The sequence below is a fragment of the Tachypleus tridentatus genome, chromosome 2 (genome assembly GCF_004210375.1).
Source record: "Tachypleus tridentatus isolate NWPU-2018 chromosome 2, ASM421037v1, whole genome shotgun sequence".
Classification (NCBI taxonomy): Eukaryota; Metazoa; Arthropoda; class Merostomata; order Xiphosura; family Limulidae; genus Tachypleus; species Tachypleus tridentatus.
In genome coordinates, this window is record NC_134826.1 from 111,780,340 (window position 1) to 111,807,689 (window position 27,350).

At 31.5% G+C, this 27,350-nt stretch overlaps 1 protein-coding gene across 5 annotated transcripts in view; it reads right to left on the bottom strand.

Moving 5' to 3' along the window:
• The window catches only part of Pif1 (Pif1 DNA helicase), a 29,064-nt gene extending 2,010 nt beyond the window's left edge, over positions 1-27,054 (bottom strand). The window contains exons 1-9 of one of the 5 annotated variants that reach the window (XM_076490259.1): positions 26,928-27,046; positions 23,930-24,500; positions 22,204-22,441; positions 19,837-20,105; positions 15,220-15,326; positions 13,760-13,899; positions 10,668-10,862; positions 8,104-8,249; positions 7,536-7,621 (exon numbers count right to left, since the gene is read on the bottom strand). In XM_076490259.1, the coding sequence (XP_076346374.1) occupies positions 7,536-7,621; positions 8,104-8,249; positions 10,668-10,862; positions 13,760-13,899; positions 15,220-15,326; positions 19,837-20,105; positions 22,204-22,441; positions 23,930-24,500; positions 26,928-26,968 (1,793 nt within the window). In that variant the 5' untranslated portion in view covers positions 26,969-27,046. Of the gene's footprint in view, positions 1-3,098; positions 7,622-8,103; positions 8,250-10,667; positions 10,863-13,759; positions 13,900-15,219; positions 15,327-19,836; positions 20,106-22,203; positions 22,442-23,929; positions 24,517-26,927 lie in introns of those variants that run through there. The other 4 variants (XM_076490260.1, XM_076490261.1, XM_076490258.1 and 1 more) reach the window with 4 other exon arrangements.
• Positions 27,055-27,350: the final 296 nt, after the last annotated feature.

Consider the following 27,350-nt stretch of genomic DNA (forward strand, 5'->3'; position numbering starts at 1 on the left):
AGCTCAAAAAGAAGTTGTTTTCTGATGCTAAATTAGGAAAAGAGATATTGATTGGGGGTCATTGAAACTCTGATGGAGAAGTATGATTCAAAAGTAAAAGATATTTTTTAATAAATAATTTGCAATTAAGTCGAAGAACAATTTGTTGCAGAAAGCTAGAGTTAGCGAAAGGCATAGAAAATCAGTTTCTTGAACAACTAAAAGACTGTTTGTATTTTTCTTTAGCATTAGATGAGTCAAAAAATGTTAGTGATACTATCTGTTTTTGAATTTCACGCAAAGCTACTCGAGGTTTATCTGCGCTAGCCGTCCCTAATTTAGCAGTGTAAGACTAGAGGGAAGGCAGCTAGTCATCACCATCCACTGCCAACTCTTTTACCAACGAATAGTGAAATTGACCGTCACATTTTAACGCCCCCACAGCTGGGAGGGTGAGCATGTTTGGTGCGACTGGGATTCGAACCCGCAATTCTCGGATTACGAGTCGAACGCCTTAATACACTTGACCATGCCGGGCCCATAGTGATACTGTACGGTTGATATTTCAGGTTCGATATGTAACTTCAGATCTTCAAATGAGGTAAGAAATGTTTAGCTTTTGTGAATTACGAGATCAAACATGTGAATAAACATCTTTGAAAAATTTCTTGAAATGTCAAAAAATTCATTCTGGATTTAAAAAAAAACTGGTTTCTTTACAACAGACGGTGCTCCCGCCATGACTAAGGCTAAAGTAGGATTTGTTTCTCTTTTGAAGCAGCATTTATTTGAAAATAATGTGAAATTGTCCACGCTGCCATCTTTCCATTGCATTTTGCATCGGGAAAAGTTATGTACTCAGATGTCTAAAAATGATGAATTGAAATATTTGATGTTCATTGTTGTAAAAATTGTGAAGTATATTGGAAGTGGAAGCTCTCTCATCCATCGGCGGTTTGTTGAGTCTTTGAAGAAAAGCAGTGACTGTACTTTTGATGATCTTACTGATTTTGCATATGTAAGATGGCTAAGTAGAGGGAACGTCTTGGGACGATTTACTTCCTTAGTTCCTCAAATAAAAGAGTATATTGTTTAAAAACTTAAGATTGAAAATTTTTTTGAAATTTAAACTTTGTCGTGGCAATGTGATTTGCACTGTCTATGCGACATGATGGCTCACTAGAATAATTTGAACAGGAAGCTTCAGGGAAGAAGTAAAATAATAAGCGAGCGATCACAGTCTATTCATGAATTTTGATTAAAGCTAAACCTCCTGGCGGAACAATTATAAAAGAATGATTTAAAACATTTTGCAAAGTTGAAGTTTTCTCGAAAATAATGACTTTTTTTTTTCTTATAGCAAAGCCACATCGGGCTGTCTGCTGAGCCCACCGAGGGGAATCGCACCCCTGATTTTAGCGTTGTAAATCCATAGACATATCGCTGTACTAGCGGGAGACAATAAGGACTATGATTTCTCTGATGCTAAAGATGATCTCTTTTTAAACTGGTTGAAAAATCTCTCAAAAATTTGAATTACATTTCTCTGAATTTAAAAATTTGAATTTTTGCATGACCCATTTCAGTTTAGCGTAGGAAATTTCAGTAAGGAAACTGCATCTTGTTTTGTCATTGGATAAGTGTGGATCTGAAGATGATATGCTTATCTTGCAAAGTGTATAACACTTTTACGAATAAAAAAATGTTCTATCAGAGAAATATGGCCCACTATTCTCATAAATGAGAGTATTTCAGATTTAAAAATAGCAATTTCAAAATTATTTTCCATATTTGGATCCACATGTGTGTGTGCGAGTCAACATTTTCTACGCTAGATTTTCTCAAGTCTAGATACAGATCTTGGCTTACTGGCATAAATTTAGAGGCAGAGCTAAAATGCTCGTTAAGGTTCGATATTGAGCCAAATTTCACGAAACTTGTTGATGAAAACCTCCATCAATTTTCATATTGAAGGTTAGTTGAAATGCAATTATTTTGATTAAACTAACATCTTTCAATTTGCGTTTTGAACAGTTTGGCCAACGTTGTTTTTATTAACCAGTTGTGGCCACTATGAAAAATAAGTTGCCCACCCTTGCCCTTTCATCTTGTGTATTTTGGCATTGATTTTAACATCTTGTTTGCGTTTTTGTATACTTGTTTAACTTGCATTCGTATTGTTTCTATGTTTTAGTGATCCATTTTTACTGATATGCGAACGATATAGCAGTTACAATTAATCAACATTTTTTTTTTTAGTTAGTATAACTTATATAGACTAATGAATATGTATGATTCCCTACATTTTCGTTCGTTTTAAGTCAGTTATTGAGCTATTCTTTTATCATTTTTGTTCCTTTTCTGAAATGTGTTACTAGCTTTACTTTCATGTTAGCCACTTAATTGATCTGTTATATTTGTCCCGTGTATTTTATTAAACGACAACTCATATTAGTATGTTTATTATAAGCCGTATCCATGAGAACGAATGCAGTCCTAATTTTCTACGGATTAAAATATTTGTTTAATCACGTGCTGTTCATACAACTCAATTTTACTGGTGGTGTTATCGGTTGTTGTTGCAAAAATAAAGTTATTGGTGCTTTTATGCGAATGGCTTATATTTTATTGAACGTACATTGTATTAACCTATACACATCAGTCACTGAGTTGACTGATGTATATTAAAGTTTTATATTCATATAATTTAAACTTAGTAGGGGCAGTATTTAATTTTTATCTGTATCACATCCTAGCTTTTGATAGGTTTCAACAAACATAATATTTAAGTTATTTACCTATGACACATTACTTTCGTCTTATGTTTTAATTTTTCGTTAAAATTATGCTCCAGCATAATGAATTTGTTTTGTTACTAATCTTAATGGTATATTAACTTCGTAACTGCCTTGAATATCCCACTTTTTGTTAGTGACAATATATTTTATTATTAACATTTATTTATTAATTACATATTTAAATAGTATCGAGTATGCTTTCTTCTGTGTTTTATCAAAGTGGTAACTGATGGACGCGAAATAATTATCTAGTTCTTATACGTTCTTGTTTGTAATGTAATATATCTTTTACTTCACAGTTAGGAATGAAATTCACAGAAATTTTGAATTGCACAATATTTATTTACCTTTATTATCAGTTTTTATTAATATACTCTTTTGTAATTATATTTCCTAAAACAGCATTACCTTAACTGTGAATGCAGCTTTCTAAAAATTCTGTACTTGGAACATTTTTTCACATGAAAACAATTATGTAATACAGATTCATTGTAACATCAGCCAAAGTTATGAAATAAACTTTGATTTTCGTTGTAATTTACATTCTCCTTTTGTGACACTTTCAAAGACCTAAATTAATTTTGAGTATTAAGACATGAGAATTCCACACCAGATGATTAAACTTATTATCGTGATAAACTTTAATATGGAAATATTTTTATAAACCAATTGAAAACTAACATTTCAGGCAATGCATAATAAAAATTTATTATAAAGCTACAGTTCGGTAATGGAATGATGCTAATGTTACTTCTGTTATTAAATAATGACAACACTTACTCTGAAAATCATAAATCAGTTAATGTTAAGTTTGAAAATCTCGATTTTGTAAAGCTTTTATCAAAAATCAATTTCATGAAATAAGATAAGAAAGCCACCATGGGTTCACCAAAGGGAAGTTTTGCCTTAGTAACTTATCTATTACTTGTTATTTGGATGATGAAAAGATTGCAGCTTTGTTGCATTAAATTTTCAAAAACATTTTGTAAGGTGTCACAACTAAAAAGATGAACTATAAATAACACACCAAGTGTTTGGGAAAGAGTAGTTAATTAGACTGTAGGGTGACTGAATAGGAGAAAGAGGAAAAGTTGTTAATAAGGCTCAGTCAAACTGGACCCTATGGATCAAGGGTCAGTTTATCAGCCTTTGTTTTTACTTATTTACATAATGATACTGACAGTGGCAAAGTTTTGATGGTTATTTCTAGCTGTATTGAGTACACTGAAGTATAAGAAAATAACCATGTATCAATTGGTAAACTGCTCATACATTTGAGAAATGCCCTTTAATTATAATAAGTGCAATACATATGGGTTACCACAATTTGAATAATGTATGTCTTAGTAAAATGGTGATTAGATCACTCAAGCTTGCAAAGCAGTGTTGTGTTGTTAGCTAACAGAATTTTGTGGGTGTATTTAGAGGTATACTAATTATATGTCAGAAACCTCTAGTAAGGCTTCAATTGGAATACTGTGTACAGTTTTACTCTTCTTATCTAGCAAAGGTTCAGAGAAAGGCTACTGAGATTTCAGGAGTTATCTTAGTGATAGATTACAATATTTTAAGTTTTTCTTTTCAGAGATTACTATACTGGAGTGTATTATCTGAAGGATCATTTGGATACAAACATATTTACCTTTTGTTGTACTCTGAAGATAATAGGACACAACTTTAGGACCTGGAGAGAACATGTTAGTCTCCATTTAAAACAGTTTCATATTTCTAATAGAGCAACTGATTTATGAAATGAATAGTCATTGGCATTAGTGGATGTTAGCATTTTACAACAGTTTAAAAGGTGAATAGGGAGCCAACAAATTTATGAACAGGACAGCCTTGAATAAAAAATATTCTCTTATTGTCTATATAATGAGATATTCACTATGTAACCTATACAATCAACAAGATGTGTATCTGTTTAAGACATTATACAGGAAATGGATTGCATACAACTAAAATACATTATGCACATTTTTTTTGTCAACTTGTATCTGAAAATATAGAACATGTAAATTTTGCAGACTGTTTATTATGGTTACAAAAGGTTCTTAAATTCACATATAAAAGTGCAAAACCACTAGATTTCTATATTTTCTCATTACATATGCTAGTTTAGATCAAAAGTATGTGCAACTGATCATACTTAGTTACATAGGTTTTTTTTTTCATTGAAAACAAAGCTCCATTGACATTCTGTAGTTAACAAGTTCTGTATGAAATAAATTTATATTATAAACATCAGAAGTCTATCAAGTTTGCTTCAGAGGAAAAACATTTTGCCAAAAAACAACTAAATTTTGCACACAGTCATCACATTAACTCTTTCACTTACTCATTTATAGAGAGAAACTCTCCCAGTGTCAGTTTTGTTTAGAGATGTACAATAGAAACAGGCAAGACAAATTTCAGAACTTTGAGGAGAATACCATTTGTTAATGGTGATACAAGATTCTAAACTCCTGAAGTTCATTGCAGTGTGAGTTAAGTGCAAAATAAATAGTTCTACCTATTTTGTAATTTCTGGTTTACTGTATCAAATATTTATATGACTAATTATGTAAGCTATTACTAAATGGTTCAAATACAAATTTCTAAAAACTTTGTCCAGAGACACTTTCTAAATTTCAATGTGTAGTAAGAAATAAATGTTCAAAATAGAGGAAGACAATATTGTGTTAGTATTTATTACAATGCTTTGTACTTTTTTCTACAATGTTGTAAAAATATTTAAACAAAATGCTATTGTTAAATGAACCAATAATTAAAAAAAACAAATGCAAACAATCTAACTAGTAAAATGTCAAACCTCACACTGAAAAAATGACTTGAGAAATATGAACAAAAATGTTCAACAAATTATTACCAAAAACGATTTGACTGATTTAACTAATATAAATAAATTATTACTTATAATCAATATGATTCATTGTAGGGTATAAAACAAATGAACAGTGATATGATATCTATAAAAATGTTACTTTAATTGTATATATATTACATAATAAAATCCATTGAGTGATAAACCTGAGTTATACAAACTGCTTGTTATAAGACATATACTCTTCAAAACAAGAAACGCAAAAGGGATATTTTTGTTATTTTAAAGAGAAATATATGTAATAACGTTACAAGCTCAGAGTATGTGATGTTACACGTGTTAAGGCACTGATTGTCAAACCAAAATGACAATAAAAGTTGTGCACTTTGAAAACGGAGGAAAACAGATTTTTCACCAAAATGCATGCGTGGCCAATACATTTGTTTGAGAGATCTGCATGTTCTGCAAGTGCAACATGTGCAAAATTCCTATAAAAGTGACGGGTTCTCGGTTTCCATAGCTCAGTGTTAAGCCACCGACACGCAATACAGTTACGCCAAGACTAACTGAAGCACAACGCAACAACGCCATTGGTCGCTTGGAAGCAGGCAAATCTCGATCAGATGTTGCCAGAGCTGTGAATGTCCACCCAAGCACCATCACAAGGCTATGGAATCGTCACCAACAACATGGATCAACTCGTGACCATCCACGATCTGGCAGACCTCGTGTGACCACACCCGCACAAGATCGCAACATCCGGTTATGTCACCTTCGAGATAGGACCACCACTGCGACGTCTACTGCCTCAACCATACCAGGGCTACGTAGGATTTCCGATCAGACCGTACGCAACCGTCGACGAGATTCTTAGGCCCCATGTGTAACCCATCATGGTGAACGTCAACAACGTTTTTCAACATGACAACGCCCGTCCTCACACAGCCCGACTCACCACTCTCTTCTTGAGACACCACAACATCAACGTTCTTCCCTGGCCCTCCAGATCACCAGATTTAAACCCCATCGAACATCTTTGGACGAGTTGGACCAACGTCTGCGTCGGCGACAACCTCAACCGCAGACTCTACCTCAGCTTGCAGCAGCTTTGCAGGCTGAGTGGACAACCATTCCACAGGATGCGATTCGTCATCTGATCGCTTTCATGGGCAGGAGATACCAAGCAGTTATTGATGCTCACGGGGGCATACTCGTTATTGATGTTGAGTGACGTTAAACTTCACCTAGTGAGCGTGGACTTTGCCTTTGCAAACTTTGGATGTTCAGCAGTGAATGTGCAAAGTTTCACACACGTCATACAGAACTATCCGGAATAAACTTGTTAACAATTTGTCTCATATTTTGCCTTTTGCATTTCTTTTTTTGAAGAGTATATTTTACAGCCTACAAAAACATTATAAGCTGTATAAAATATCTTACTTTATGCTGTGTTTCACTAACTGTATAATTTTAGAAAGTTTACAAAATGTATGGTCAATGACAGCATACATTGAACATATAGGTAAAATAAAAAAAACAACTTACAGTACCATTATAGCATTAAACTAGATTGCACAATACTTTGCAGATAACTTATTTCATATCAAAACAACCCTACTAAAAATGTTTAAGTACAATTTGTTCAGATATTAAAAGCCAAATTTAATTCAATATTATAAATTAAGTTAAATTTGCTAAAATGTTAATGAATTTTTAGTAAGTGGTTCAAACACAATTAGTTAACTAAATTATTTTTCAGACACAAACTTGGTTCAAAGCTCATTATGTGTATGTATTTTCAAAGTCTTAAGTGATTATCTAAATGTGACTGTACTAACATGTAATTTTTTTGTAATTGGGAATAAAATTTCAAGACATCAGGATCTGCACGCACACATTTAGAATCAAAGTCAATAATTCGAAGTCCATCTAACCTTTGAGCACGAGAAAGAGCTACATATGCTTGTCCACATTCAAAAACACGAGACAGAGATATCTCTACACAGTCCAATGTCATACCCTGAAATTAAAGAAATATGTATATACATAAAATGACTTTTATGACAGTAAAACATGTTAATGTCCTTTCCAATAAAAAGATAAAATAGTCTAGTTAGTTGAGACTTGTTTGGTATCTCAATTTAGTCTAAATTTTTTAAGACAGTCAATTTTTATCAAAATGTAAAGATTTTATATGCTACATAGTTAATACACCCATAGTAAAAAAAATACACATTGATGTAAAATATCAACAGTTTTTTTAAACACTTATGTCTAAAATGTAGAAATGCTTTAGTTTTAGTTTTATTAATGGTTTTGTAGAGATGAATATTCAGTTGGAAGACTTTTTTTTGAAAAGTTAAGAATTTATTTCTCCATTTAAGCTTGCTTGATGGCAATTAACTGGTTTTGCAATTATAAAAGTAATAGTATGTTGTTATTAATCAAAAAAGAACAGTTGAGAAAAAATTAAAAGCAAAAGTATTTTAAAACAACAGTTACCTGAGATTTGTGAATGGACATAGCCCAAGCAAGTTTTATTGGCAACTGTCGACGGGATATAGAGATTCCACTTCCAGCCTTAATAGTCCATTTTTCATAATGGATAGTTTCCTTTGCTCCACTCATAAATTTAACAATTGGAAGGCCTATATTACATATAATACACAGTTTAACCAATATAATTTCAAAGCAACAAGTTGTTGCTCTTAAAGTAATACGTCATCATATATAGATATCATAAGCCCCAGAAAAAAATAGTTCATGCAATCAATTAAAAGGAAACGAGATATATAGTCATGTGAAAAAGTTAGAATGCCCTATGAAAGCCTGTGTATTTTTGTAACATTTTTGGATATATAGATATTTAATCTCAATTTCAACAGTACTGAGAGATTATAGGAATATAACTAAACAATTACAACTGAAAAAAAGACTAAGATCTTCTGTAAATGTAATTCTACAAAAATGCATATTCTAACTGAGGAAAAAGTTAGGACACCCTACCCCCTAATAGCTATTGTTACCACCTTTGGCTGAAATAACTGCAGTGAGATGCTTCTTGTAGCCATCTACCAGTCTCTGACATCAGTCTGAAGAAAGTTTACCCTGCTCCTCAATGCAGAATTCTTTCAGCTGTGAGGTGTTTGAGGGGTTTCTTGCATGTACAGCCCATTTCAAGTCACCCCACAGCATCTCAATGGGATTAAGATCTGGGCTTTGCCTTGGCCATTCCAGGACTCTCCATTTCTTAGTTTTTAGCCAGTCCTTGGTGGATTTACTGGTATGTTTTGGGTCATTGCTGTGTTGCAGGGTCCAGTTCCACTTCAGCTTTAATTTCCATACAGATGGTCTCACATGATCCTCAAGCACCCTCTGATATACAGTAGAATTCATGGTGGATTCTATGATTGTGAGCTGTCCAGATCCTACTGCAGCAAAGCAGCCCCAAACCTCTGGCAAACTTCAGTCTGGCCTTGATACTTCCCTTAGAGAGCAAAGGTTTCCTCCTTGCACATCTCCCATGCAAGTTAAACTTGTGCAGTCTCTTTCTGATTGTAGAGGCATGCACTTTCACATTAACAGTAGCCAGAGCCTACTGTAGGTCCTGTGATGACATGTTAGGGTGTTTGGAGACCTCTTTTAGCATCTTGAGGTCTGCTCTTGGAGTGAACTTGCTTGGACGACCAGACCGGGGCATGTTGGCAGTTGTTTTGAAAGCCCTCTACTTGTTGACTATTTTCTGGACAGTAGAATGGCTGATTTCAAAATCTTTTGGGATTTTTAAATCCCTTACCAGACTCATAAGCTGCTACAATTTCTTTCTGAAGGTCTCAGACAGCTCTTTTGCTCTCACCATGGTGCTCACTCTCACTTCAACAGTCAGGAGTACACCAAACTAAATGTCCGAGGTTTATATAGGGCAAGCCTCATTCAAAATGCTGAGTAACGATCTTCTGATCATGTGCACCTGGTGTGATACACCTATGTGTGAGTTGAGCCAATTTAAGAAGGAATAAATGTAATTTATTAATAAATAAATGTAATAAATGTAAACTTTTTCCTCAATTAGAATATGCATTTTTGTAGAATTACATTTACAGAAGATCTTGAAAAGTCTTTTTTTCATTTTTAATTGTTTAGTTATATTCCTATAATCTCTCAGTATTGTTAAAATTGAGAATAAATATCTATGTATTCAAATATGTTACAAAAATACACTAGCTTTCATAGGGTGTCTTAACGTTTTCACATGACTGTAGAATAAATATGACTAAACCACAAAATCTTAAACTTAATGCTTATCTTAGAATAATTACTTTTTAATACAGATGATAGTGTGAAACACTGGGGATAAAGTATGTTTTAGGTGATCAGTTATCATTTATTGTATTATCTGTTATCCCCCAGTATGCATTATGGACCATAAAAAACAGGTATCAAATTTTGTGTACAATGTATCTATTTTAATTATGGTATAATCATTTAATAAAAAGTATGAGCCAATGATAGTAAAATTATTATTTAAAAAGCAAAAAAATGCAAATTGTTTAAAAAAAGTGATTCAACCAAGCATGTATATAAAGTTCATGGTTTGTTTCATTACTAAACACACCTTTCACTGCTTCAAAAGCTTATATTTTAACTTTATTACATTCTGAACTATTCCCAAATTGAAATCAAATTACTCTTAGTATTCAATATTCTAGCTTAATTACTTTCTGAACAGCTTTCAAATGCATTGTATGTTAAGTAGTAACAGAAAAAATGTGTTTCATATTTAATTCCAAAATATAGAAATAACTAGAAATAGTTGCTAATACAAAAGTATATGAATAAATTAGAAAAAAAAAACAATGTGGAAAGGAAGAGCTTGTTTTTCAGATCCTAACACATCCATGCATCACTTGGATTATAAACTTACATCAAAATATTTTTGCTTAAATACCTTTAGCATTGCTTTAAAAAAAATTTTATCTTAATTTCTTATTGCTTTTAAAATCAAGATAATTTTACTGTAACTTCCTTCAAAATTCTTTTGGAAAGCAATGCTTTAGCCTAATTACCTTCTATATTGTTTTCAAATCCAACAACGACTCCTCTTGCTCCATTCACAAGCCCATGTTGAACATCCACATTTTTTGTAAGCATTATTTGGGTGTCTTGTTTCAGTTCTATTGAGATTGACACTGGACAGTGTTTGTCCATTAACTGTGAAAGAGAGGGATCACTATCTGCAGCTTTGAAGACCTTGGGCTTTCCTTCAGAAAAAAAAAAATTTAAAGTTGCATTTAACAAAATAAATATTTAATTCACAGGTGCTTCTACTCTGTCATTTAAGGGCTTGAATGTATACTATGGATATTGGGATGTTACACTAGGTTCAAAAAACGTTGGTTAGATGCACAGATTAATTACTAACATTGCAGTAGATTTTGGCACTTGGACACTTGGCAATAATGTATATTTTGGATAATTGTAAAATATTCTTATTAAATATTTTGCAAAATAAAAGTACAGTCTTTTCTTTTCAAATGAGCACAGGTGGGGGTCATATTGCACATGCCATGACCTTTTACAGAGTGCCATTCAACATGGTATTATACATTTCATACCAAAAGTTAAACTATTCATTTTACCATATACTGCTAATTTAGTTACAGTTTACAGTAAAGAAGAGTAAATACCAAATACAATATACAGGCATACTGAGTAAAACAAACTATATATGCATTTCAGTGGCTGACTATCAGTAACAATCCATAAAAACTGTTATAGATCAAAATATTACCCAATTATCAGTTAAGATTTAACAACTATAAGTTACCCTTAATAGAAAAAAGCATATTAAACAATTTATAACATTCAATACTATTTAACTTTAACTTTGCATAATACTCAATGAAAGTACACAACTTTGGTAAATTTCACTTTTAAGTGAGAGAACAAGCAAATTTGTTTTGTTAATCAAAATCAATATATAATATATTGTAAAAGTATATTCAAGTTATTTTATATATACATATACATTGCTTGAAAACAATAAATTTTGAAATATTCAATGAATAAGGCTTTTAGTCATATTTGAGTCACTAGAATATTTTGCCATTGATGTTTTGTCTTTCATACAAAAGTTAATTAATTTAATGCAAAAACAATTTCAAAAGTATAGAAGAGTGAATAAAGAAATTACAGAAAAATCTTCAGATCAGTTTGTTCATCACCACCAACATATAGGACTAAGTAATGTCACTGTGCCTATCAACCTTTTCCACTATTCTATTTTCAAATGTAGCATGCTCTTCAACTCCTTTCATAGACATTCCTCTTTTCAAGAGCGTATTTTAATCTTTTTATCAATCTCAGTCAAGGTCTTGTGGTTCCCAAATCATAAACTTCTTTGGGTATCTGTGAAATTCTTTGTTTCATATGAACATAAACTAATTTCTTTCAACAATTTCTAGTATTAATGTTATATTTAATTATTCTCTAAATTTTGTAATTCTCATACTAAGTACATTTATTTGTTACACTTGAAATTAAGCTTTTTTTTAGAACCTGAACCACATGCTAGAATAGTTATATAATGATTTTGCTGTTTGTTGGCACTCTTATCCTTAAACAAAGGACACAAAAGCCCTACATTAATATTTATTCATTTATTTGTTTCTGTTAATTGTACATTTTCTTCATTAAAATTGACTCTCAGATACTTGAACACTGCCACCTGTTTCAGTCTTGGCTTTTCAATAAATATCTCAAAATTTTCTCGTTCTACAAGTATTCATAACTTGAAGTTTTGTTTTCACTTAACGTTTATTCCTCTGTACACAATATTTTGCAAGTTTTTCATTTTCTGTCACAATACCAAAGGTGTGTGTGTTTTCGTGTTCAGAAATAGATAACAAATAAAGGTGACAGTACACTCAAAAACAAAGTGTAATTAACATTTCTCTCGCAACACCAAGGGTCTTTTCTGTGTCTATGTATATATATACATATTCATACAATATATATTCAGACATACAACAAATAACGGTGACAGTAATTAACATTTCTTGAGCAAACATTAATTCTTCATTAGCAACTTCCTGGGACTGCTAATTTGCACCATCATAATACCTATAGCTTTCTTTCACTTACAGATTTTCCACTTTAAAATCCAGATAAATATTGTTCCTAAGCTCTTTAACTAAACACTAACTGCTAATTCTTCTATACAGGAGCTACGCCTAATAAATTTCCCAAATAAATCTTAAATTACTGCTGATACCATTTTATTCATGTTTATATAAATCTTAATTTATTATGCTCTATCAAAAATAACTTAAACTTCACTAGTTAATATCTTCAGAGCTAAAGTAGTAATTTTCACTATGTTTATGTCTTCATAACAGCATAAAATAGAACAGATTGCCTGTAATATATTTTCACAGAAATAGAAAAATAAAATAAAAACAAGAATTGCTCAATTGATATAAGCGATGGTAGTTTCTTTGTGACTAAAAACAGCTTAGAATGGAGGGAAAATTCTAAAAAGCAAACAATTGCATTATTTACAGGCAAGAATTTTTTTAATGTTGTACACACATGCAAGTTTGAACATTTTTATTTGTGAATTACACTATGAATATTAGAAAATAAACCAGTTTTTGAAATATTTTGTAAAATTATTAAAATAATTAGAATTATTATTTTCACTTAAGTTTTGAAATTTAACACTTGATGCCTTCAAATTTTAAACTGTTTTTATATTCTTTGTTATTGGTAGGGTTCACATGTAGCAATTTTATGTTTTGGTCTCTCACAAGGCTTAATATAAAGAACTGATAAAAGAAATAGGCAAAATCATTCATTTTCTGTGCAAAATACATAGGAAACCCCAACAATAATAGCTATGCTGATGATATTTGACATTTTTCACATAACTTGCATGTTATTTATCACTAGATAACCTATATTATCCAAAGTCATAAATCCATAAGCAGTTTAGTGCACAAATAGTTCATAAAATATATCTCAAAAAGATGTGGGAGTTCATTACCCTTCAAGTAGCTGTAAGATTAAAACAGACATGAGGTAAGCCTTAATTTAATGAATTAATGCAGCAGTTCTATATTTATAAAATTTAGAACTTTAAATTTACAATGTTTTTTACCTGGAAGTTCCTGAAGCTGAGATCTATTAATATAATCTACATCTTCTTTATGAGTACAGAGTCTTGTTGCTTTAATACCATTTTTTTCAATTTGGTGGTCAGAGGAAGATGCTAAAATGTTGGCAATGGTATCAGGACAACTACATGAAAAGGTAGCAGAAATATATATTAATTTTACAAAACATTATTCTGTTACTACATTAATTACATATACAACTATCTCAATAGATAATGATTATACGTATAACTATACATACATACATAAACAATTACAACCTTATTCTTGTTAAAGTAAATAGATAACAAGGATATCAAGTATGCACAACTAACCTACTTGAGAGTACTCTAATTTTTGTCAGCAGTAATATGCAAGACAGTTACAACATTATTTTCTAACTTTTTAATAATAAATAATGGGAAGTGATTTAAAACAAATTAAGTTTTTAATTAAAAATATAGATATGTGCTCTAAAATAAAGTAAAACTTGAACTTGCAGTTGAAAAAATATCACTGCTTTGAGTAGCCAATTAAGTATTTAATAAATGATATTTAACTTATTATTTCCATTCATCATCACTACTGATTATATTCTTTAAATAAGAGGATCTATCCCACAGCATCTGTGATTATTCTTCTATGTTTTACTTTATATTTAACACTTAAAACTTGGGCATCATGACAGACAAAGGAGCTCTTTTTTAGATTTGAAAAAATTAAATTCTTAAAGAAAACACCCTTTATTTTACATTCATTGACAAATTTGAAATAAAAATGTGACAAAAGATTTCCAACAAATGAAGAAAATTTTAGGCCTACAATGCTTATTATTTTAAAGCATAGTGTTTATTGCTGACAATAAATAAGAAAATACAAAAAGGTTCAGTGGCATAAATGGTATACCTGATATTTCAAAAAAGAGAAGAGATAACTGATAAATTCAAAACCTTTGATATACTACAATCTTCAGACTCAAATTCAGTTTTATTTTGACAAACATGGTTGGAATATTTGTAATGAATAAAAGGGAAATTTTTGTACAAATATTCATAAATGTTGGTTAGGGTAAATTGATAAAATTAAAATGTGATACAACAATATAAGGTTTGGTTTACTGTCTAGCAGCACAACTTCTGTATGATTGCTAGAATGTTTATTAGTGTTATCTACTGAGCTAACAAAATCAGCCTCTAGGTTACTAACATCATTTTACAGGTACATTGTAAGATTTTTAATACCATTAAACTCAAAATAACTAACATACATTTGTAAAGTAGATCAAGAATAGAATTTCAGTAACCACATTAGACTTATTTTCTTAAAACAATATTAATGGGCAGAGTTATTCTACATGAAAATGTTACTTATATACACATTTTCAGCCTGATCTGTTAATCTTATCACTTACAGTTAAACTAACCTTTCAGCATAATTTCACTTTTACATCAAATTTGCAACTAACCTTCCCAGTCGAATATTGTTTAGAATGTTAATAAACCTCAGATCCTTTTGTCTTTTCACTTCTGTCAATTCCATATTAATTTGGATACATTTCTTCCATGCTGAAGTCTATACAAAGACAATAGACAAATATTTATACAAAATTTACAAACATATTACTGTCTGAGGACTCAACTTTATTTGTTAAAGATCAATGTATAATAAATGTGGTATGTGCTTTGATCAAACACATATATGCTACATGGGTTGGCTGGTTGGTTTGGTGTTTTATGGCACAAAGCATCTAGGGCTAGGCTATTGGTGCCAAACATCTGGTTAAAAATTAAAGTAAATTTAGTAAAATTCATGAAAGGAAATTAAGGTAAAACAAAACAATGTTTAATTTGTAATTAAAAAAATAACAACTAGCATTAAAACCAATTTTTACATCTAGTCTACAGCAGTAAGAAAAAATCTACTGAGCCTTGAATATAGGACCATAGTCCATGTATGGAACAGGCAAAGCAGTGATAGTGCTAGAGCAGATAGGTTTAGCTGTGGTCTTGGCAGGCTTGTTCCCATGAATACTAATGTGGGCCGGTACCCAGAAAAACTAGAGAGAATTAGATGTTAAAGAGACATGGGCCAGTCAGTTTTGAATATCGGCAAGAACAGGGAGTGAACTAATGTGAAGCAATTCCAGGGCCAGTAGAGAACTAAGCAAGTCAGTATAAATAGTGGAATATGAGTACTGCTTAGCTTCTATGTGATCCAGAGCAAGAAAAATGGCATGCAGTTCAGCAGTGAACACAGAACCTGTAGAGGGGATTCTGTAAGCAACCACCAAACCACAACAAACTATGGCAGAGCTCACACAGTCACCTAATTTCGAACCATCTGTATAAATAGGAATGGAAGGATGGTTCGAAAGATGTTCAGCAAACAGACAGTATTTCCAATTGGGAGTGTCTGCTTTTCTCAGACTACTTCAAGATAAGTCACATTTGGAGACTGTAAGAAGCCATGGTGGGATGGGCTGACCAGTGAATACAGAATTTGCAGGTTTAAGAAATGTTTCCTGTAAGGAAAGACATACAGGATGGAAGGAAGCAAATCAATGTTTTGATGTCATTCAGATTAGAACATAAACCTCTACAGTTCCATTGTATCAAGGTGGCCATTTTTATTTACATGCATGCAAATTGGGTGGAGAACCCTTCTCTGCTTAAGACCACACCTTTTATCTTTACTGTCTTTATTCAAGGGAGGTCTATCAGCTTTCATGGATCCTACCCTGAGTCAATTGGGCAGGTCTTTGCTATAGGAAGAGGATTTCAGTGACCGAGTACGTGAATGAATGATCGTTTTCCTTCTTGGGGTGGGAGAATAAGATGTCCCCAAGAAAATGTCCATACCCTGAACCAAAGAAAGTGGATCTTGGGATTTGCTGGAATGTATGTTAGGGACAGAGATGGGTGTTGAAGTTGATTCATCAACTTTTTTAACCATGGAGGTCAAGACTTTCCATTTGGTTTGAGAATGATTCTTTTGGAGGCACAGAGAGATCCATCTACACTCCCACTGTAGTAATAAAAGGTAGTGCAGCAGCATATGTCTGAGATGAAGTGGTGGACAGAAATTTCCAAACCTCAGGGTAAGTAATGTTTTCAATCATTTGCAAATGCTGCAACTATTTCTTCTAACCATTTAGAGCAAAAACGAAAGTAGGATGGGCGAGAGCAATTGCAGTTGATGCATTGAGGGTCCATTTCACATTTATAGGCATCGTGGTCTTTGCCACCTCAACGATCACAAGTCAAGGAACCACAACCTGACATCTTTAAGTGACCTAACCACTGACACTGGAAACATCTGAGAGGGTTTGGAATGTATGGCCATACCCTACAATTAAGATAACTTGCCTGGTGGCAGGTGGGTGTGGTGATATGAATGTCAGAATGAGGACATTGGTCGGCATCATAATTCCATCTTTGCAAGTGGAAATATGCCTTACTGCAGGTCGGACGGAGAAACCAGCAAGAATCTCTGACTTGGGGATGTTCTTCAAATCCCTCTCAACAATAACTTCTTGTGATGAATTCAAAGTAGTACGAAGTGTAATCTCAATAGGTATATCCCCAATCACCTTTGAATGCAAGAAGAGTTCACTGTGTTGAGATGTGGATGTTTCCATCAATATGTCACCAGAGCATAGCTTCTTCACTGACTTTGGAGAGCCAACTAGATCCTCTAGTCCCTTCTGAATGAAAAAGGAAGACATCTGCTCTAAAGGTTTGTCTGAAATAGAATGTAGTATAAGAAAACGAAGTACAGGTGTTACAGATGTTGAAGATTGCTGCTCAGAATGTTCAAGATATGGTTGTTTACCTGTGGACTGTTTTTACTATTTTAAAGTTTTTATTTGGAGGATCCATAATGAAAAAATATTTCGGTGCCCACTGACCCCACCCACCATGGAGTCCTACGAGGGGACTCACTACAATGCCAAATAAGTACACTGCAGCAATGCCAGGTTTTTATGAGCACTATACCCAAACACCAGCATTAGGTACAATGTCCACAACACCTGTTGAGAACATCTAACACTGGTACTTGGTTGACCCTGGCCCACTTGGGCAAACATCCACCCATGTGTTTGCCATGCATGGTGACCTGTGAAGGGGAAGAGAGGATCCTGGTGGATGTTTAGATCCCAGAGGAGGTAAACTAAAAGAACAGAACCTTCCTTGGAGGGTCCCCTCATCATGTACAGGAATCCACACTGAGGGGCTCTACATGGGACAAATTTCTTTTTTCTGGAGAAGGTTGGAGATTTATAAGGAATTAAAGAATAGGATCATCTACAACAAATCTTAAGTCGAATTTTGAAGAAACCTTCCTATATAAAAAATGTCATTACTGTATTTGACCAAAAAATTGTGCACATTTTTTCCCTTCAGTTACCTCCTGAAATATTGACTGCGCATTATATTTGCACACACTGAGTTTTGTTAGGTATGTTACTAGAAGCTACCACCAAAAGTATTATTTATTGAAAGTAGTTTATTCACTTTATGTTGAGACAACAATGAAATATCTAACTGCAATTAGAAAGTCTGAATGAAACTTATCCTTTAACTTAACAATATTTACTCAACAATGACGAAATTTTCTACCATTGTACAATAGCTTCATTGATGTTGAAATTGAAATATGGAAATATCAAATCATAGAAGAGATAGTGCAAAAAAAACAACTTCTTAAACAAATAAAAGGATATGGCAAAGCTACACCTTAACTAAAGTTATAGTAATAAATGTAGCTGAAACAATCAGTAACTCTGATGCAGTGAAAAACTACAATGTTGACAAGTCTAACAAATGGAGCTGCAAAATTAATCCTCCACTAGGAAAGGATTTTTGGATCAAAAGAATATTTTGAAGAAACAAAGTTGCAGCATAAGCTAAGATAGAAGAATGATGTGTCTAAATGGTTTGGTCTTAAGATGTACTACTTTGTCATACTGTCTTCCCAAAGAATTTGAAGGAACTGTTAGCTTTTCAGCATCATATTATCATACTTTGAAAAACCCATTCTATGATGCACATTGGTAACATGAACCAGACACCTAAATACTTCAACATGCCTTCTAATACAACAGTTAACACAAAAGGAAGCAAATCCTTCCTTATCAGATCAACCAGAAAAAAAGACAAAGGTCACATTTATGCTCACTATTTTAGCAAATTCACACATTTCTCTGTATATTGTTTTAAAGAGGAAAAATCTTTCAAAGAAAAAATTTTCCTTCAGATGTAATCAGTTGTGCACAAGTTAAGAAATAGCTAGATGCAAATTTAGTTCAAAACTGGCTTAAGTGTTTGGGGGAAAAAGGAAAAAGCTCTTTTCAATAAACCAAGCATGCTTGTTCTTTATGCATATAGAAGTCATTTGACAAAGGTGTACAAAAAATGTGATAAAGCTTTGTAAGGATCATTTAAGAAAGATACAATGAGTGGCTGTTGTTTGTCTTGCACTTGCTCATTCTGGAAATATAAACAAACCCTGGACTATTGTTGTGCACCTGGGTCATGGAAGATTGGAAGTCAATCTCAGAAGAATGCATCATTAAAGGTTTCAAAAAATGTTGCATATCCAGTGCAATATAAGGGGAAATTGCAGTCAGAATCAGAAGAGGATGAAGCAAATCCAATGGTAGCTACAATTCTTGAGATGACAAAGATTTCTTTTTATTATCATGTATAAACTTTAATACATCTTATGAAGTTCACACAAGAATATTTATATGAAACATATCCAAAACTATTTAATACAATGATAGTTATCTGCTGTATTTGGAAAGTATACTCAATAAATGTGTATAACTGATGTGTAAAATAAGATCCCTCCAATTTAATCTTTTAAAATTGGGTGCTCATTATATTTTGTATAATTTCAAAATAAAAAAATATCAAACAGTAAATATTAAATGCATTAACTAGTTGATTCTTAATATTAATCATGCCTTTTGGTTCCTGTTTGCATGCAGTTGCATCAAGTGTACATTAATTTAATCCAAGTTTAAAAGAGTGGATTTGAATAACAATAAAAAAATTTAAAACTTTGCTTGGTTATGTACCTGAAAACAAAACAATCGATTCTCATTGCTTTTGGAGACTGGTGGAAGTTGCAAGAAATCTCCACAAAAGATTAGTTGAATCCCTCCAAACGGTTTGTCATTATTACGAACTACTCTAGCAACTTTCTCAAGTTTTTGAAAGTATCTTCCATCCACCATAGAAATTTCATCAACAACAAGATGCCGACATCTTCGCCACTGCTGGGCAACTTCTTTACGTTGAGCTTGTTTAATGCATTGTTCTAAAGAACAACTTCCAGATCCAATTCCTGAAAAAAACATTTTGTCTGATATGAATTGAAGTACTAATAGGGAATTCAAAATTAAACTTAAACAGACAATACAGAAGTGCATTAACAAAGCGACAAAATTATTTAAATCATAAAAAATTTTGCATCTTTACCTTGTGAGACTAATCCAAAACCAGCTGCACTTAGAGCATGTACCCTAAACACTTATCTAAAGAGTTTACCTACTAGAATTTCCTAGTGAAATAGCAATTAAATTCACAATGCAATGTTAATTTTATTATATTATTCTTTAAACATTACATTTTAAACCTAAATAAATAAATGTATTACGTTATTACATAATACTGTTAATTTTTAAAGTTTTATACAATTTATCACATATTTATCATGAGATTTCTACTGAGATTTGTTTTAGGTATTATTTATTAGTTAATAATTACTTTATTACAATATATGCACATTAGTATACACAGTTATTATTTCCATATGTGAAGCCTATTTTAACAAGGTTCCTAGAATGTTAGAAAATTCTTTGCTACAATCAAATAGCCCACAAATAAAACTTCCTTTAGACTGATGCCGTAAATGATGGCTCATGTTTGGTTTGGTAGAGCTGGATGTTCAATATATAGTTAGACATTGCATTATTTTGAAAATTTTTCATTAATAGCAGTTCTTAATGTAGCAATGCAAACAGAGACATTTGTATACATTTCTGTCTATAAAGCTGTTTGTTCCAGACATGCACTTGTTCACAAAAACACATTGGATGCAGATTTTATTATTTCTTTTCCTTAACTGGCATAATGATATAGAAAAATTATGAGATGTAAAATGAGACAGTATTAGTACAAATTAAACTTAAGCCTCACAAACATTGATATGCATATGAAAGCTGTGATAAAGTTTAAGTATACTTATATTAGCATTGTTAGAGTCTCTGTTAGTCACATTAGTGTCTGATTCATAGGAAGGATTTGAGGACTAGCCTAAGTATACATTCCTAAGAAGTACTATAAAATCTATAACCTCTTAACAGAAATTAGTGTCATTATTACCTTAGTCAAATTTAAAATGTTAACAAAATATTAAAAAACAGCTACTTACTCAGTTAAAACATAGTATCAACTGATCATAAAATATGGCACTCATTCTTGGACGGATATCATACAATAACATGAACAGGTCAAATCAGCCCATTCAGTTAACAACTAATGTTTTCAAACTATTTACTTACCTTTAAACTTCAAATTTTTGATCAACTCATCTAAATCTCTCTTTTCAAAACCTTTAAGAAGTTTCCATAATATTTTCATCCCCATAAATAGAATTTAAATGTAAACATTTCAATTGATTTCCAGAATTGCAGAAATTGTGGTAAGATAGCAGTTTCTCAAGACCAGTTTCAATAATATGATTACACAGAAATACAAGGTTTTTTTGGCAAATTGACTGGTATGCCTCATTTCACTCTCACACTACTTAAGGTATACAATGATCAAAGAGGTATATCATGAGAGCAACTTGTTACCTGTGATTTGTGCCAGTTTTTCAGACAGATCCTTCTTCCAGTATGTTGTATATTGTTGCCTGGTGCAAGTGGATAGTCCCTGCCATTGACCTTTTAGTGTTCATGAATTCTTGCTTATTACAAGATGTCATACTTTTCTTAATGCCACAGTTAGAGTATCATCTGTAGCAAATCTTTTTTTTTTGGGTGGTTTTAGTATTTTGTAGTTATCCATATATTTTTTTTTTCCCCAATGCAATTAAGTACAAAGGATGTTTCAATCTTGAAAATATAAAATCCTCAGTCTAAAACTATGTTTATGACCTAACTATGTGAATACATTGTGCCAATTTTTACATACCTGTCCTAAAACAATTAATTTTTGGTGGCATATCTACAACACAAAGAAATGTTACAATGCAGTTCTGATGCATCTAGCCCCACTGTGACTATACCAACTGTGGATGTCATGTGATTTGCTGATTTGCATATTTTACAACTGCTGTTCCTGAATGTTGATCAAGCAACTTAGCTATTTATTACTTCTATCTTGGGTATTTACTGCCATTATAAGAAACTTCTGTTAATGAAATGTAAGTCACTTACCAGCAAAAGAATGTAAAGTTATTCCTCCAATCTGACAAGCTGCTATCCCAGTGCTGGCTGTAGCAACTGTATGGTTGGGGGGAAGAGCATTAATGATTTGTTTTAGCAGGTAGGATTTACCTGTACCTGCACTGCCTGTGAAAAACAGATTTTTTCCACTCACCACAGCATTCAGTACATGCTTCTGTTCAGTTGTTAGCTGAACTACATTCAAGTACTTTTGTACAATGACATGTTTCTAAAGAAGAAAGAGGGAAATCTTTCAGATATTAATAAAGTTTAACTATTTAATTACCTTAAACTCAAGCATTAACATTTATTACATAAAACTGTTAAAATGGGTTGGATAATTACTTATGTAGACTAATGCAAATAGCTATGGGAACCCAGTTACTGTCACTCATACTTGCCCTAGTTCAAACCTAATTAGTAAAACTTAAGACTACAAATACTTCATAGAAGGTATTATAAAAGTGTACTGACACAACTACATTTACTGTATATTCTAGTAACTTATTCAGAATATTGCTTTATAAGCTTTGGCTTTTGTTGGGGCCTTGGTATGTAGCACAAACTAAGCAATGTTCAGCCTATTCCTCAGTACAACTGCTCGTACAAGTAATGGAAGGCAAAGCTATCTCAGCTACATACAGATGTACATTTTTCTCTCCTACTTAACAATACAATATTTTAAGTCTATTATTTTAGAAGTTTAGTTTTATACTATTGTAAATTTATCTACAAGTTAGTAAAATCTATGCTATTAAAGTTACCTATAGACAAAATAAAAAAATAAAGATAACACAGTATTTAAACAAAATTATATTAAACTGATGATTAGTGGTTGGCAATTTGTAGTATTTGCTAACTGATGGCCTCATTTGTCAATTACAAATTGGTAGTGTTTTAACTATTTTATGTTCAAGCAAAAACGTTGTTGGCAGTTAAACTTTAGTGAGAAAGCCATGACAAAAACAGGGTGAAGTAAATTTGGCAACTTGAATAGTTGCAATAATTTAAAACAGTAAAAATTGGAAACTAATATTTATTAAATGACTATTTTCATGACACTAAATTAAATCATAACTTTGAATGATTGCCAAAATAATCAATTTGGATTAATTGATATAATCATAATTTTAATTATTTCACGTGATACTTATGAGCAGCATTTATTTAGAATGGTATTAGTTAAGCAGCTCAGATTTTCTGATAATTCATAACTCTTGAAGTTTTTTTACAGTTTGAAATCAAATGAATATTCAATCTTCTAAATATATTGAAATATACAACATTAAGATATTTCATGAAATATTTGAATTATATTGTATAAAGATATTCTTTACAAACTTAATACACGTTTCAAAATTAAGCATAATTGTTTTTTAACTACTGGAATACAAAAACATTTTTAAAAGATGCCTAAATATTTTCTTTTACCTTTTAAGAAAAAAATGTATTACATCAAGTGTTACATAATATACTATTCTTACAAATACTTAAGACTTGTATTACTTTCAAATATTTATAAAATTTGTGTTTATTTTTACAGGAAGGACAGTACATACAGACAAGAAAAACTTTCCCAGGTTACCTTTTTTCATTTATTGAAATAATGAACTTTTTTTTTTTAAATAGTAAGTTTATGTACCTTGTAAGCTTAAAAGTATTTTAGCATATCTCTACCTTTTTCAATGAAAGATAACATTTAATTACAAATACATACTTTTGGATATTCTTCTTCATAGGTGATTTGTTCTCTTTTTCTTTTTCTAGTTCCTTTTGGAGTTTCAAGACCAAGTGGAATGTTCTCTTTCAGCTTTGAAATATTCTGTAGAATATTGACATCTTTAGAAGTCAGTGGACTAATCTGTTCCAAACATTTTGGTTTATCAGAAAGCAGTCTCTGCTGAACTTTCACTTTAACTTCATTGTTTAAACACTTCAGTTTAGCTGAAAGGATTTTGAGAAAATATGAAAGTTTACTAGGTGGGCAGTTGGATAACATCAACTGCACCTGGTAGTTTTTCAGATATATAGTTGCTTTCCCATCCTTCACAAAACGTTTATGTATGGTCATGTCATCCACGATATACTTGAAAACTGAGTTTCCAATGTCAATCTTAATCAGAATATCCCTGAATTCATTTCTATAAAGTGAAAGGAAAGCATTTTGATAAACATTTCGCTTTCCTGTTGATCCTGTCTGACCAATGACTTCGATCACAACTGTACAAGTCAATTCTGGACTCTCAGAATTCACTACAGAAAATACCATTCTGAAGTTCTTCACTAAACTGAAAACAACTAATGCTAATGAAAAATAAAACAAAAATCATAGCTATAAAAAAGAGCATAATAAATTAAAAATGTCTGTTTTAGAAACTTAATGCATATATATAACAGACTGACATGTCAAGGAAGGTTTTGATCAATGAATTATGATGGATAATCCAAATTATAGACAAGGCATGACTTGTATGCAAATTGCATTCCAAATATTCATGCAGTTCAATTTCTCAGACTAAGAGCAACAATCACCTACCACTGAAATTTATCTAAATAAAGCAACAGCATGCTGCTGCTATATAAAATAATTTAGATCACTTGATAAATTGGAAAAATGAAAAATAATTTTAATTATAATAAATTCATGGTACTGCATGTAGATTATCATAATTTGAATGGGAATAAACTTAAGTGTCATGGAAAAAAACAAAGGATATTTGTGTTCAGTCTCTTACAACACTCAAGCAGCATGCTCTTGTTAATGGTACAGAAAATAAAATATTTTAAGTTGTATCTATTGAAATGTTGAACAAAAGTCTAGTGAGATCACAATTCTACGGTATAGGCCATTGGCTAGACTGAATTTGGAGTGTTATTTTAAGTCTTCATTTCCTTTCCTTAAGAAGGGCATTGAATTTTTTGGAAAAAGTTCAGAAGAGGACTGCTAAGATAATACCTGGGGTGAAAAGGTTGCAATAAAAAGACAGGTTACAATTTTTGAAACTTTTTTTCTTAAAAAAAAAAAGAAGAGAGATTTGAGTATTTAGAATAAGGGAATTGATAATGTTGATATATCATTTCCTTTACTTAGTGAGAAGGATAAGACTAGGAGACAAATTTAAATTTTGGCAGGGTAGCAATTATCTTCAGCTAGGACAATTTTTTTTTTAACAGAATAGTTATCTTCAAGAATGAAGTACCAACAGCATAAGATGTGGTAAAAACAGTAACTTCAAGGGAGTTTAAAGTAAGTTTTGATAGATATTTGAATGATAATAATTGGCTTTTATTTTTTACTAGTTTAGCTCAGTGGATGGGCCAAAAAATTCTTTGTTATCTTTGAATGCTAAAATCTTATGCAACTAACATTTAATTATTAAGAGCATGTATATCTAAACACAGCAAACTGATACATGTTCATATAATTTGCAACAGTATTAAAACTGGCAATAATGTTGTCATAACATTTTAGCATTTTTAATGTAGAAAAAGATATTTACAATTTTAAATAAGTATTTAAAAAATTACTAGACATGAAATTTGCATAGTTTAATCTCTCAATAAATACTGGATGAATACAGAAAATCAACTTAAATAGGTTAATACAAAAATCCAAATAAAACATTTGAAACAGATCAAATTTAACTAGAACTTGGTCAACTAAAGCTACACATATTATAATACTGACATGTCAACAGAAGGTTCAATACCAAAACACAAGAAAATGTATACAAGCATATAAATAGTAGGTTTAACCAGTGCACTATGTTCAATAATAAAAGTATAGACAGCTAAAATATATGATTGATTTGAAAGTTACCTTCCACACTGCATATCATATTGTAATAAAACTTACATCAACTACCACCAAATATTGAAATTCATTTAAATTATTTTATACTCAATTGCAACCTAACGTCGATGCAAATGCTGTTGGACGTTCAATTGTGTTTTTTTAAATTTCTAATGCACATTTTAAACTTGTGACTTAAATTAAAAGTGTTGCTGCTTTTTTTTTTACTAGTATTGTTTAAATCCAAAACTGTCTTCCTACACATGTTATGTATATGAAACTGGAAATGAAAATGACCTAACTTTATTCAATCTTCAAGTTAAAATGGTATAGATGCCTGCCAATTACACATAGGCCACGACATACAATTCATTAACATTATCCAAGTCTAACGTAAAATTAAACAAACCTTAAAATAGCTCAAAGTCTCACTTTAAAATCTAGCACAACTGCAAGTACTAGTACTAAATATTTACAACCATTAGTTTTATTATTATTAGCAACGAAATTTTTCTCATATATTAATACTGATTTAATTAATATCAACTATAAACAGAATTAAAAGAAAAATAAATAGCAATAAACTAATTCAGACAACACAAACGAGTTTAGTTTATTACAAAAAATTAATAATATGTAAATAAGAAACAAAAGGACTTTAAAATGAGTACAAAACTAGTACTCATCAAATAGTTTAAGAGATGGCTTGAATGGTTAAGAAGAAAACTATTTTTTCAATGTACAACATTTCGATGGCATAATCTTTATGAATAATAAAATTTTCTTTATTACGTATTGAAGCTCTCTCCAAACTTATATTTTCTGAAAAGCGGGTTCGTTATCATCAAATTTAGAAACAAAATCGTTAAACTTCAACAAACCTTAAATAAAATAATTATAATAATAAAACTGAAAAACTAACCACACCAATAGATAACACAGAATTAATAACAACATCCACATGCCAGTTTCACTGTGTCGGTATTTGGGTATTGATGTTGTTAAATACCCAGGAGGGTCAGGGCAAAATTAAATATGGTTTTTTAAACTTTTAACCAATAGAATAGCCGATTTAAGAACTAACCAATCAAACAACCACATTTCAAATTCATTGTTGCCCTCTAGTGACTGAATCCGCGGTAGTTATTTTTAAAATATTGTTCTAACGCAAGTTTCTTATTAAAATTACCTAAAAAACATTTACAAAGCTGAATACACTGTAAGCCACGAAAAATATGAAAAAAAACATACAAAACCAGTAACATAAATGTAAACTATAAAGCATATTATTTATTACACAACAGTCTTACAATACTTTATACATTTTAGAGTTTTAGACAAAATC